General features: G+C 52.1%; 1 protein-coding gene across 1 annotated transcript; it reads right to left on the bottom strand.

The window, feature by feature from the left end:
* Positions 1-1,634: 1,634 nt before the first annotated feature.
* On the bottom strand, positions 1,635-11,329 carry LRRC15 (leucine rich repeat containing 15). Its single transcript, XM_052648019.1, has 2 exons — positions 11,271-11,329; positions 1,635-3,394 (listed from the first exon to the last, which is right to left on the bottom strand). The coding sequence occupies exon 2, from the start codon at positions 3,387-3,389 to the stop codon at positions 1,635-1,637; it is 1,755 nt and encodes a 584-aa protein (XP_052503979.1). The 5' UTR covers positions 3,390-3,394; positions 11,271-11,329.
* Positions 11,330-13,628: the final 2,299 nt, after the last annotated feature.

The following is a 13,628-nucleotide window of genomic DNA, read 5'->3' as shown; positions in this document are numbered from 1 at the left end:
TGCAACCAGACTACAGGCAGGGAGAAGCTTCAGAGAGGTCCCTGACCCAGTCTGACCTGTCTGTGTATCTGTGTTGCCTGGTGTGTGTGAGAATGCTGAAGTTCAGTTTCTAGCTGACTGTAATGTCTATGAAAAATTTTACCACAGCCAGAGGGATTGCTGGGTTCTATTATACTTGGCTGTCCAATTAAAGGATCTCATCTCTGAGCTATTTCACTTCCCCAGATGCAGAGTGAAAATTAAAAACAGATATAGGGCATCTCATGTCCATAAAAGGCCCAAGCAGAGGAACCTCCAATGAGCAACAGACAGCTTGTTGGCAGGGTAGGGTGTGTGGTTGCATGGGCCTCTCTAGTTGAGATGCTTCTGACCTGCCCAGTCTGGGTGCCTGAAGGTCTGGCATTGAACACAATTTCCTGCTCAGGCCAGAGTATACCTACATCTTCTCCTCCACTGCTGCTAGCTGGGCCTTTGCAAGGACTGGCGGCAGGGGGAGGGCGGGCAGGGGCCTATCCTGATCTGTGGGGAGCCAGTTCCCAGGTAAGTCCATGCCATCTCCACAAGCCCCAGTCTTCTCCAGTGAAAGCCCCAGATGGAGGATCCTGGTGATGTCTCGTTTCTTGAACTGGGTACTAATCACACAGGTGTGTACAGTTTGTGAAAATCCATCAAACCTTACACTAGCATGCTCCCACTTTTCTGTATGTAGGTTACATTTCCAGAAACAGTTAGAAGAGAAAAACCTTGCAGGTGAACACAAGGACCCCCAGGTACTAGATTGCTTTCTCTATCCAATACCAATAAGCTGACTTTCATGTTTTGGGGAGGTCAGAATTTTTACATGATTTTATTCCTTAAAGGATTAAAATTTCCAAAGCAAAATTTGCAGTTCAGAAATACTCTCTAAAGAGGCAAAACTTGTTTCACCGGTGCCTTTCTTCCTTTTCCAGATAAAAATCACAAGAGAGATACTGATGATGGCTCTGCCTTCAGAAACTGAGCAGCCTCAGTCTTCCCTTTCTCTCTATCATAGCATCCTGAAAGCCAGGGCATTTGGCAGTTCTTGAAAAAGCAGCTAAAAGGTTTGAAGCCTCCATTGAGGAGAAAAGTCACCTTGTCTTCAGGAGCAGGAAATGAAGAGAGACTTTTCATTCGAGGGGACAGGGTGGAGCCATGCCACAAACAAGACGAGCAAAGAAGGGGAATCAACTTACATAATACTTGGGAGAGGGGCTGTCCTGGTGGAGAACTATTCCCACAAAGTGGCAGGTGTGTGAGAACTGTGTCTACAGAGGCCAGCAGGGGCACAGACACAGGGAAGGCACGTTTCGGAGGAGAGCTGGCGAGCTTTAGAGGAGGGGCTTTCTTGAAAGAAGCCCAGGGATGTGAATTGGGACCACCACAGGATTTTTTCCATGGCGGGTCAGATCTCCCTGGTAGTAAGAAGGTTCTGCCAGAACCTCATCTGCAGGAGAACCAGGCAGGTCAGGAAAAGGTAGGGACGCCTTTCTCTAGGGGACCTGAGAGAGAGGGACAGGGGATGGTCTGTGGACCCAGAGGTAGAGGCAGCACAGTGAAATCCCAGGTCCTCTGGGGGTCCCACCGTCACCTAGCCCTTCCTCCAGCCCTCCTCTCTAACACTCATTGGGTGCCTTCATCTGCATCAGGACCGCGTGGCTCCTCTCCTTGCAGCAGCAACAGCAGATGCAGGCAGCCAGGGAGCAGGCCAGGGCAATGATGCCGATGACAATGGCGGCAATGGCCAGTCCACTCTGGGCCTGGGTCATGCCCCCCGTGTCACGACTATCGGGGGTCTTAATGGTGGTCAGATCGGTGTAGTCCTTTGTGGGGCTGGTGAAGTCAGTGGTGGAGGAGATGGAGGTGGTGTCGGGGTAGCTGGACGTGCCTGGATATGTCGGTGTCTCTGGGTAGCTGGGCATCTCGGGGATCCCTGGGACCTGGACACTGGGAACAGCAACATTAACATTGATGATGATGAGGGACTGGCCACGGACACTGGCTGGGCTGAAACACACAGGGAGGCTGTCTGTCCCCAGCCTGGCCTTGTTGAGCAGGAGCCAATTGCGGAGCGGAAGGATGTCTGAGTCACACCTCCAGGGGTTGTCATAGAGCCGCAGCTCACACAGATTCCCCAGGTGATCGAAGATGCCCAAGGGCAGGTTCTCCAGCTGGTTGTTCTGCAGCTGGATGGTCAACAGGTTATTGACATTGGCGAAGAGGTTTCCGGGGAGCTGCCGAAGGCGGTTGTTCTGCAGGGAGATGTTCTGCAGGTTGGCCAACATGCGGAAGACGCTTCCATCCAGCTCCTGCAGTGCATTGGTGTGGAGGGACAGCTCCCGCAGCTCCACCAGTCCATTGAAGGCATCCGGGGAGATGTAGCTGATCTGGTTGCGGCTGAGGATCAGGACCTGCAGCTGGCGGAGGCTGCTGAAGACGTTATCGGGGAGGGAGGTGATGTGGTTGTCATAGAGCCATAGCTCCCGCAGGTTGTGCATGGGTCCAAAGATGCCGGGAGAGAGCTCCTTCAGGGAATTCCCAAAGAGCGTGAGCCGGTTGAGCTGGGGCAGCTGCAGGAAGATGCCGGGGGGCAGCTGGGAGATGTGGTTGTTGGACAGGTAGAGCTTCTGGAGGTTACGGTTGTTGTGGAAGAGGCCGGGCGACAGCATTCCAATCTGGTTCTGCTGCAGGGCCAGCTCTTGGAGGTTGCTGAGCCCGTCGAAACAGCCCATGGGGATGTCTGAGAGTCTGTTCTCATACAGCCGGAGGACCTGAAGGTTGCTCAGGTGCTGGAAGACCCGGGGTGAGAGGTGGGTGAGGCTGTTCTTGCCCAGATTGAGCTTGGTGAGGCCCACCATGTGGTCGAAGACCCCATCAGGGATGTACTCCAAGTGGTTGCCATGCAGCTGCAGCTCCTTGAGGTTGCTGAAGTGGGTGAAGTGGGCCGGCTGGATCTGTACCAATTGGTTGCTGGACAGCAGGAGCGACTCAAGGTTGTCCAGGCCCTGGAAGAGGCCAACAGGCAGGATCTGGAGCTTGTTGTTGGCAAGGCTGAGGTAGCGCAGCGAGCCAAGGGTGCGGAAGGCACCGGGAGCAATGTGGGCCAGCTCGTTCTTCTCAATCCGCAGTGCGATCAGGGCCGAGATGTTGAGGAAGGGGGACTCATTGAGTTCGGTGATGTGTGTGTTGAGGATCTGCAGGCTCATGGCGTTCCAGGGCAGCGGGGTGGGCACCACCGCGATGCGTGCCCCCGTGCACTCCACTTGGGAGGCCCTGGAGCAGGTGCACTCGCTCGGGCAGCCATAAAAAGCCAGACCCGCAGCCCAGGCCTGGCAGCCCACCAGCAGAAGGAGGTAATGCTTCGGTGGCATGGCCTCTGCAAGGGGAGAGAGAGCACGCGGGTCAGGACTGCCTCACCAACACTGCCGCTACTTTTAACCCAGCATCAACCTTGGGTGCCAAACACTGGCTTGCCTTTGAACCCCATGACCACGTGCCCATCTCATGCTACCTATAGCTTGATCTGCAAGCCTCTTCATCTTCCCCGCCGGCCTTCCTACTTCCAGGCCGCTGCCCAAGCAATCCCCCCAACCTAGAGGGCTCTTCATCCTCATCCAAATCTTTCCCACACTTCACATGCCGCCACCTTAGGATTCCATAAGTCGGCTTTAGTCACCCTCCAATGCCAGTGGTTTCCCCAACCTCCCTCCTAACCCAGCCAGAGGCCACATGTGGCATCCCCTGTGACCCCGTCTGCCTCCTCACTACTCAGTAGGCTTCACAAGGGCAGGGCTGCTGGTGCCCCATCCCAAAGAGTCCCTTAAGTCAGGGACAGTATCTTATCCATCTCTGTGTCCCTCTCAGTTCCTGGACTTGCTGGCTGAACATGGCTTCCTCAGGAGAAACCAATAGGAAATGAGAATAAACCAGGCCTGAACCAGGGGGCAGATGCTGAGGCCATGAACATGGAGGCTGCTGGGAGGAGCTGCGACAGCCAACAGAGCGGGACCATGCAGTGATCTGGTGGAAAAGACTGCAGGGAAGCTCGGTTTTTGCCCTCCCTAGGCCCCTCCCTGCCCCATCACCACCAGCAACAGCCTGCCCTGTGTTAACCTTTCACAGGGGTTTATCACGGTTTAATGCAAACCACCTTCTCAAAAAAAAGGAAATTATCCACACCACTTCCTATCTCGCTGAAAGGACTGCTGTGGGTCAGCTGATGTTTGGAGTCTGCCTTCTGAGTGGCCTTGAGTAAGTCCCAGAAAACTTAGGATGTACTTTGAGCTGAGAGGGCTTCCCTGGTGGCTCATACAGTAAAGAATTTGCCTGCAATGTGGGAGACCCTGGTTTGATCCCGGAGTCAGGAAGATCCCCTGGAGATGGGAATGGCTACCCACTCTAGTATTCTTGTCTGGAGAATTCCATGGACAGAGGAGCCTGGCGGATTATTGTCCAGGGGCTCACAAAGAGTTGAACACACTGAAAGGTGGTAGGTAGGCCCAAATGTTCCCTCAGACACAGTACTGATCTGAGAATGGATCCATAATCATGGAAGTTTTGGTATTTGAGCTCAGGCCTATAAACTGTATAGAAAGTGGGAAATGCAGCATGGGGGTTGGGCCCTATGTGAATATTTAAGGACCACTAACTAGTTGTTGGGGCTTCCCTGGTGGCTCAGAGGGTAAAGCGTCTGCCTGCAATGCGGGAGACTCGGGTTCAATTCCTGGGTCGGGAAGATCCCCTGGAGAAAGAAATGGCAACCCACTCCAGTATTCTTGCCTGGAAAATCCCATGGATAGAGAAGCCTGGTAGGCTACAGTCCATGGGGTTGCTAGATCTTGAATGAAGTTTGAGGCCTCCAGGCTCAGCTTCCTCACCCTCAGTGATGCTGATAACCACTGTCCCCACCTGAGGCCATTGTGAGGGGGCAGATAGGAGAAAGGCTGTGGAAGTGATCTGTACAGCATTGTGAAAATGTGTGAGCATGTGCCAAGCTCACCCACAATATGCCCTTATAGACTCTTGCAAGCAGGAAGGCCTCAAAGTGCTTTTAACCTTGGCATTCTTAGTCAAGTGATGAAGAATTTCTGTGTATGTGCAGAGCATCTGTAACTTCCATCTGAGGTTCAAAGAGGTCTTTAACTCCCAAAGGGTTAAGAACTGCTGATCATGCATTCCCATCATTTTAAGGGATGTAGGAAGCAGGGAAACTGAGGCTTAAAGCCTCAAGCCAAGATCTTCAGATACCTGATGAGAACGTTGAGTGTTAATGCAGTGCCTCTCCTTGCCTCTCCTTTTAATGAGCAAAAGCCCTGAGTCAGAGGAAAGAATTCAAATGATGGTCTATAAGGCCATAAACTGACTGGGTAGACAAGGTATTTCTTTGACCTCTCTTTGCTCCCCTGAACTCATGGGGTCCTGAGTCTGGTTCATAACTCAGAATAGTCCAGGCTTCCTTACCTGGAACTCAGTGCAAGCCTCCCCTGTCCCCCAGAAAGTTTACCCAAGTTCATCCCACCCCGGACCTTGATTGTTGCCTTAGTCACAACCCATCCAAGGCTTGACCTGCTGTACTTTCACTTCAAAGACTCAAATAAGTATGTAAAACTGTAGAGAGAAGAAAGAAAAATAACAACTTGACTAATGAAATCAAGATATAGAGGAAGGGGGCCAGAATAAGCCACGGACACACTTAAAAGGATGAACTTGTATAGACAAATGTCAGATCCCGAACTTGAGAGCAGAAAATTAACATCTTAGATAGGGGGCACTGAAAAAAGTGAATTAACATCCACCCTTAGATGTCAGGGCTTTTTAATTGATGGTAACAGAGAAGGAAGACTGATCACAAAAGCTAATGTGATTGTAGATTGCATTAATAGAAGTGTTAAGTGTGGAACAAAGGAGGTGATTGTCTTCCTCTACACTGCCCTCATCAGTCCACATCAGCAGTGCTGATCTCAGTTTCACCCTGAACTTGAAGAAAACCAGTGATAAACTGGTCTCCTGAAGGACTTCTGGAGAAGAGTTTGAGGAGGGTGAAGGGATGCAGACACCAGAACATCCTTGCACCCACTGAAGGAACTGTGGATGAATAGCCAGAAGGAGAGATGTGAAGAATCTGCAAGTACTTTCTTAATATATGTCAAGGGCTGACTTGGGATAAAGAAAGCAGCCTTACTCATGTGGCCTCCAAGGTCCAAACCAGTGTGCAGAAGCTATGGGGTCACATATTTCAGTTCATCACCAAAGACAGCTTGTCAGAATCAGAATGGACAAACTTATAAGGTAGTAAGCTCCCCATCACTGAAAGTGTTCAAATAGAAACTGAGCAACTACTTGGTAAGGATGCTGGAGAACAGATTCCTACACCGGGTAGAGTATTGAGCTGGATGACAGCTGGTGTCCTGTTCATCCCCAAGAGGTTAGGATTCTAAGGCTGGGTGTCAGAGCAAGGACATGAGAGCCATCTACCAAGACAATACAAGACAATAGTGTCTGCACTCCCAGGGAGTCCGTGCAGACTGCAGTGGATGTTTGCCCATCCCCTTGACACGTGTGTGAGAGAGATCCACTCCCTGGACTAACTTACCAAAGGCGAAGCGTCACTTCTGGTTATGAGCCATGCAGTACTCAGCTTCTGTGCCCAGAATACTTCAAAATGGTATTGTTGCCCCAAGTATTAGAGATTAAATTAAAGTGCCCATAACCTGGCGAGCCCAGGGCAGCCTCTCAAGTTTCCCCATCTATAAATGAGGGTGTGGGCCAAGGTACGCATCTCAGACCTCTCTGAGTTTGTACTCCCCAGCTGGGGAGGGGCATCAAACCAGGCCCAGGAAGGGCCCAGGGCCAGGGGAGGTACCTTGTGATTTGGGAGGAAGAAGAACAAGATAATTCCCTTATAGGAGCAGAGCCACTGTTGTTTAAAACAGACCACACTCAGCTTGACAAATATTGCAAGAATTTGCAGATTTTCCCCCTCATAAAACCGTCCCGTCTGCAGAGCCCATCCCAGCACCACATGCAGTGGGCTCCTAATTGCCAGCACTTGTTATTGTTGCAGCTGACACTGACTGCTCCAAAGGGCCTCTGGGGAGCCCACTCCAAACCCAGCTGCAGAGCCTCCGGGGAGGGAGGGACCGCAGGAGCAGGGCTGGACACAGGGCAGGCCCTTAGAATTCCAGTAAGGGTTGCCTGTGTCTGTGGCAGCCTGAGGCGCTCAGGAGCCCAGCACACAGCAGCCTAATAGCCCACGCTGCCCTGCGCCGCTTGGTAGCTGTGACAAATGCCAGTTAAAGTCCCACAAAGCTACTCTAATTACACCTTCCTCCTCCAAGCAGCCAAACGCATTCTCAGTCACTGCAGCGACCAGCCCCTGCCCTTGGAGGGGGCCCAGCCTGGTGTCTGTTGCGGGCCTGGGGAATTCACTGAGCCCACAGTACACAGAAGGACGGACAGACAGCTCACCTGGGCACTCTGACGTGGTCCCTCCCGAGGAGGAGAAGTGCTCGGACCCGGAGCTCTGGCTCTGGGTCGCCTTAGCAAGAACTGCTTATATGACTCATGGGCAAACACATAATTAGCCTCGAAGCCCTGGGCTTTGTTGGCTGGTGGGTTGGGACTTTGGGATTTAATACCATCATTCACATTCCCTAAACACGAGCTTCCATGGGAGGAGACGCCTTCTTATTTCAATGCCACGGAGCAAAGATTCTGGAAAGAGCCTCGGAGACGGATGAGCTACCCAGTCTTGACTCCAACCTGGAGTGTAAGTTTAGGTGAATTCTCCAGACCTCAGTTTCCCCTCCTGTAAAGACTCCCAAGGCCCCTGGGCAGCTCTGATATCTTCCCAGAGACAGAATGAAGATTTGGCCTGAAGCCCCGCCATTCCCGCTGCCCCCTACAGGTCGCATGGAACCACCAGCAGAGCCACCTTCTCTCTGAGGCTTGAGGACCTCGTATCCATATTCACAGGCCCGCCATGTTTCAGTTTTCCAGGCAGGGTAATCCCGCTTGTTAACTGGTGCCTTTTCACATGGCCAATAGCCATTTCATGGATTGGGGAGCTCAGAGGGGACCTTTGGGAGGCCACCTCCTAGCTCATCTGGGGAAACTGAGCCCCAGACAGGAGATCTCTCTCCCTGGCCTGTGTCCTTCCCCCAGAGAGGCCTCCCAAAACGTGGCTTCGTGTGTGCTGGATGTTGCCCCATTTACCGAGGGAGCTGTACTGTCTCTCCTGACTCAGCCAGTGTCAGCCTCGGTCCAGCTGCTCCTCTGAACCTGGTCCACTGGATCTGAAGTCACTAAGAGGCTCACTGCATCCTAACCTCCCATCTCACTGATATGAGGTAACCACCCCCGACCCCAATCAGTATACAAACACTGTCTGGAAGTACCTGGAAAGTTTGCTTAACAGAATCGACCTCACGGCATCACATCAATGAGGATTACATGTAAAGCACTTAGACTCGCTCTTGGCCCCAAATGAGTACTAAATGTTACTTACAATTATTGTTTATGCACCTGTTGAGTAAAATCAGAATCTCTGGAGGCTCCACCCACAGAGCTCCTGACCCTGAGGTCTGGGGTGTGTGGGTGCCCAGGACCCTGCACATTTAACAAATCCCCCAAGTGACTCTGACACAGGGGTCCACAGCCCTTACCACCACTTGAGACCTAGGTCAGCTGGGACCCCACACTCCTGATATATATCATTTACTGCCAAGCAGTAAAGAGAGACTGAACCCTGAATGGGGGGAGCTAAAGGTCAGGCCACAGACCTGGTCCAGCCCCCTCTGTCACTATTTCCTTCAGTGGTCCTTTCTCCATCCCTGTCATAAATCTGGGGTCTGAACTGAGTTGAATCCAGCAGTGGAGGCTACTTCCAGGAGCAATACTTAGAGGGTAGGGCATCAAAGGTACCAGGGTCCTCTGAGCCCATCTGATCTAACCATCTGGTCAATGTGTAGAGAGGAAAACTAAGGTACCCAGAGGAATGAGGGGTCTTGCTCAAGGTCACATAATCGATGGAAGACTCCAGACACCCAGATCAGGGCTCTATCTAACCACAATGCTTGGTGACCCCCTGAACCTTAACATGAGGTTTTAGGACCTCATCGACCACGTGTCTGGCAGCACCTGGAAGCAGAAAGAGGTGGCTTCTCTCTCTCCATCCTACAATCATCTCAGGTTCATCTACAGTCAACCCTCTAGCTGCCCAGCATGACTGTTCAAGGTCAAGTGCCTCTCCCAACTCCCAGGCTGCATGGTCTGAGAGATGTTCTTCCTTAAGTCTGCCCTGATGCTTATGTTTGCTCAGTTTCACCTGAGTGCCCTGGAGGAGTGCAGGGAAGGAACCAGAGGGATTGATCCCATCATCTCAATACACAGCCCGGTTCAAGACTTTACCCCTAAACACATCCTGGAACCCCAAAGGAAGAGGGGCCACACCCTCATGCCCCACCTGGTTCAATCAATGACCCCATCTCTCATGGCCCACCAAAGTCAACATACAGTTCATTTGTTTAAAGAAGAAAATGAGAAAGAAAAAGCCAGTCCTTTCCAGCCCCAGGGTTAGGGGAGGCAGGGCTTCCTAAAGAGGCCAGAGCAGGGCTGTAATTAGGTTGGCAGAAGCGGCAGGAGATACTGAAACTTGCCAGCAGACCAAAGAGACACTCCTACTTCGGGCTTTTATTTTAAAAGCCTTGGGCTACAGCCCCTTTCTCAGGGTAACACCTGGGGGGGCCAACTTTGATAAAATGGATCAACCTCTCCTCAAAGGATCTTGAAAGAAGTTTCTAAATCCCGTGTTCCCAAAGCCCAGGGAGGCAGTGAAACCGGAAGCTGGAGTTGGCCGTCGGTGGTAAGGACTCAGCGAAGCAAATTGCCATGTGTGATCACTGCCCCAGGAGCGTGCGCTGGCAGGACAGAGTTAGAACAGCTTCTACCCCAGCTCTCCTGACTTCGCCACATCTGGATCTATTTCCACCCACACCCCACCACCCCTTCCTTTGCTGAGCAAGCCAAGTAGTGTCTCCAGCCCTGGGAGAGCCTTCCATGTCCTGACTTTCTGCAGGGTCTGTTCAGAACCCTTCCCCCTGGCCCTGATCTCTCTCACATACTTGTCTCCTCCCCACAGGGCCTGCCTGGCTGACTCAGGACCACAGGCAAATAGGACGGTCTGGCCCTGAATGTGCCCCAGATGTTCCATCGAGGCAGAGTGTAAGAAGTGGCAGCCATTAGCGAAGTTCTAAATTATGGAGCCAGTTGAGCTACGGTGATATAATCCTAAAGGAGAAGCCAGAGCATTTCAGTCTAGCACCTTCAGTCTGAGTGATGTGTCATCCAAGAGAGAGTCCCAGCCCACTCGGAGGTCACGTGTCTGGCCCTGGACATAGACTGGCACTCAGCATGGCTGGGAAACTCTAGAGAAGTTCTGGTTTTCCACAGTTGGTTCCTTGGCCCCACTTCTGCCTCTATGTGTGAGGAGAGAAGCTGGTAAAGGTACAACAGTCACAGTCTTAAATGCAAACCACCCTCATCACAAATCCATCTTCAGCCCTGACTCTCTCCACCCAAAGCCTTTAGCGGCAAGACAAGAGGGGGAAGTGGCCTAAGCCACACACAAACTTAGCATCCAGAAAAACTCTGAATCCACAGCGGAATTCCAAACTGGAATCCAAACCAGACACCAGAACATCTGCTGAAGCTGCTTTCGTAGCAACTGTGAGTCAGTCTATGAAAAGAGGACAGTTCTTGCCGGGGGAGCCCCCAGCAATCCCTGAGAGACCCAAATTCACCATGGACCACTGGTGGCCACCATAGTAAGTGCTGAAGAAGAGGACCTGGGTTTGAATCATCTGAAACTTAAAAAAGAGAAAACTCTTCTCCCGATGGAGCTAATATCCTGAAAGAGGTACACTTGCTGGGTAACTGGTGTGATAATTTAGTCAACCTTCCACACGTCTTGCCAACCTAAAACATCTTCTCAGCATCTCAGGTCGACATCAGGGACGGGTAGGACAAGTGGAGCCACAGGCGGGTCAGGGATCAGGAGAGGCGGGCTGTGGCCCCAGGCGCCTGGGCAGCAGGGAGGCGCGTTCTGAGAGCATCCTCAGGCACCACGCCAGCCCTGCCTCTTCTGGACTCTTCCCCGGGGGAGCGGGGTCAGCAGAAAGGGGGGGTGGGTAGCCGGGGTCCTTCCAGTCCGGTAGGAGGGAGGGAGGAGGCAGGGGACCAACCCTCCTACTTACCAGCAGCTCGGCGCCCGCCCGCCCGCTTGCCGTCGACCAGAGGGAGCCGGAGAGGAGGACGTGGGGCGGCTCAAGGCTGCAGCATGAGTGCGGCTCCCGGGTCCTCCGCGTATTTAAGGGCTGCCCGGCGTGAGTCACCGCCAGGGGCAGTGTCGGCGCGGTGGCAGGGAGGGGCGCGCGCGCCACTGCAGCGCCCGACGTGCGAGGACAGCGGCGCGGCATCCCCCGGGGAGGCAAGCCTGCTGCGCTCAGGGGAGGGGGTTTCCTTCTGCCAGATGTGCTGTTTTTTTGGCCCGGGAACCGGGGTGGGAAGGGAGCGTTGTTTGTTTTTTTGAACACGTTTTCCTCTTGTCTCTATTTCCCTAGTGTTTCTTTTGGACTCTCAGTGGCATTGGCTGCTGCGGTTCTAAGAAAGGGCTGTGGCTCTAGAAAAAGCATCTGTCTTTTCCGTTTAAACCTTCTACTCAGAAGTAATTTCAAGTTTACAGAACATTTGCAAGAATAATACAAGGAACCCTCTTATTTGCTTAACCCAGTTGACCCTGTGCTAACATTTTAGGAAAATTCTGAGGCAAGTTACCCCCAGGGTGTTACTCCTAAAAACAGTGTTTCAATTCCCTTCTGACATCATCCTCTGTTCCCTCACTGCCCCTCGCAGAAGTGGGTACACAGGGCAGTCAGGGGACCTGTCAGAGTGAGGGTCTCCCTATGTCCCGGACCTCTGCATTGGAGCCATCAACTTGCTGCCCCAAGTGGGAGGGTAAGAAACCATTTCTGTGCATAGTATCACCAAGGGCCTGGGAAGGGAAGAAAGAAGACATATTTGGAGGGGTGGGGAGGCTGTTAGGCCCCAGCTTCTCCAAGGTGGAGCCTCAACAAGGTATGAGACACGCTGGACTAAGCCACCTGCCCTCCTCGGCGCAAGTTACCCTCGCAGCCAAGTGGGGAGAGCGATATTTACACACAGTGCCTCATGGGATGCTGAGAGTCTTAATTAATGTTTGCACTGTGCTTTGAGATCTGTGATGAAAGGAAAACATAAAAGTGCGTAGTGTTATTATTGAAATAGTCATTTGGGTGGCTTGCCATGGTCAAGCCCTTCAACCTGAATCATGCCGCATGCCTCCTCACCATGGCCCCATGATTCAGAGCCAGAAACAAAAAGTACCCAGTCCATTAAGTCATACTGGCCCAAGAGGGGCAGGCAGAGCTTGGAGGGGATCCCCACACAGCTCCCAGCTGTCCTCTTCAGCCACCAGCCTCCCTTCCAAATAATAGTCCATGTGGAGAACTCCCCCCGAAACCCTTACTCCCCTGGAACCTCCACAGCCCCAAATCTGAGTCTTCAGCTGCCTTTCCTTAGAATCTACAAGAAAAAGAATATTCCCTCTTTACTTTCTTTCCTCCCTTCCCAATCCTGACACCCAGCTGCCCTGTGCTAAGCCCCATCCTGGGAGCTGTTGGACAAGACAGGGATGAATCAGAAACATTTCCCGCCATTCAGTGAGCACCTACTGTGAACCAGAAAGCGCACAGGCGTTTATTGCATTTATGCATTACTTTGTCTACACTGGGTTTCACAGCTTCACCACTGTTGACATTTGGGGTCAGAGGATTCTTTGTCATGGAAGCTGTCCTATGTATTGTAGGATGCTTAGGCATCCCTGACCTCTACCTGGGGCTTCCTGGTTGGCGCTAGTGGTAAAGAACCCACCTGCCAGTGCAGGAGTTGTTGGAAACGCTGGTTTGATCCCTGGGTCAGGAAGATCCCCTGGAGTAGGGCATGGCCACCCATTCCAGTATTCTTGCCCAGAGAATCCCATGGACAGAGGAACCTGGTGGGTTACAGTCCATGGGTTCTCAAAGAGTCAGACATGACTGAAGCAACTTTGCATCCATGCGTGCAAGACCTCTGCCCACTAGACACCAAAAACATCCCTCCCAAGTTGTGACAACCAAAAATGTCTCTACCCAGTGCCAAACGTCCCCTAGGAAGTCAATACACACACACACTCGTGTGCATACACATAGACATGGCCAAGAACCAATGATTACCAAATAAACCTGTGAGTGGGAGTAATTGCCCACATTTTACAGATAGAAAAACTGGGGCCCTGGGCAGTTAACTAATTTCCCCAAGGCCACCTACTAAGTGGCAAATCTAAAATCCATACCTTAGATTCTTTGTTGTATGCTATTTCCACCACATTGTATGCTTAGATACACATAATACTATAGATAGAAGTGTGACTGTGTGGTGATTGGTGCAGAGTAAGGATTCGAAGGGGAGGCCCCTGACAGAAGGTCACTGATAGAAGCTTCCCTGGGATAAGGTTGATACCTCTGGGTGCATTTGAA

This window comes from Budorcas taxicolor, chromosome 1 (assembly GCF_023091745.1).
Source record: "Budorcas taxicolor isolate Tak-1 chromosome 1, Takin1.1, whole genome shotgun sequence".
NCBI lineage: Eukaryota > Metazoa > Chordata > Mammalia > Artiodactyla > Bovidae > Budorcas > Budorcas taxicolor.
Note: the sequence above shows the minus strand (reverse complement) of the source record. Positions and strands in the feature narration are given on the sequence as shown.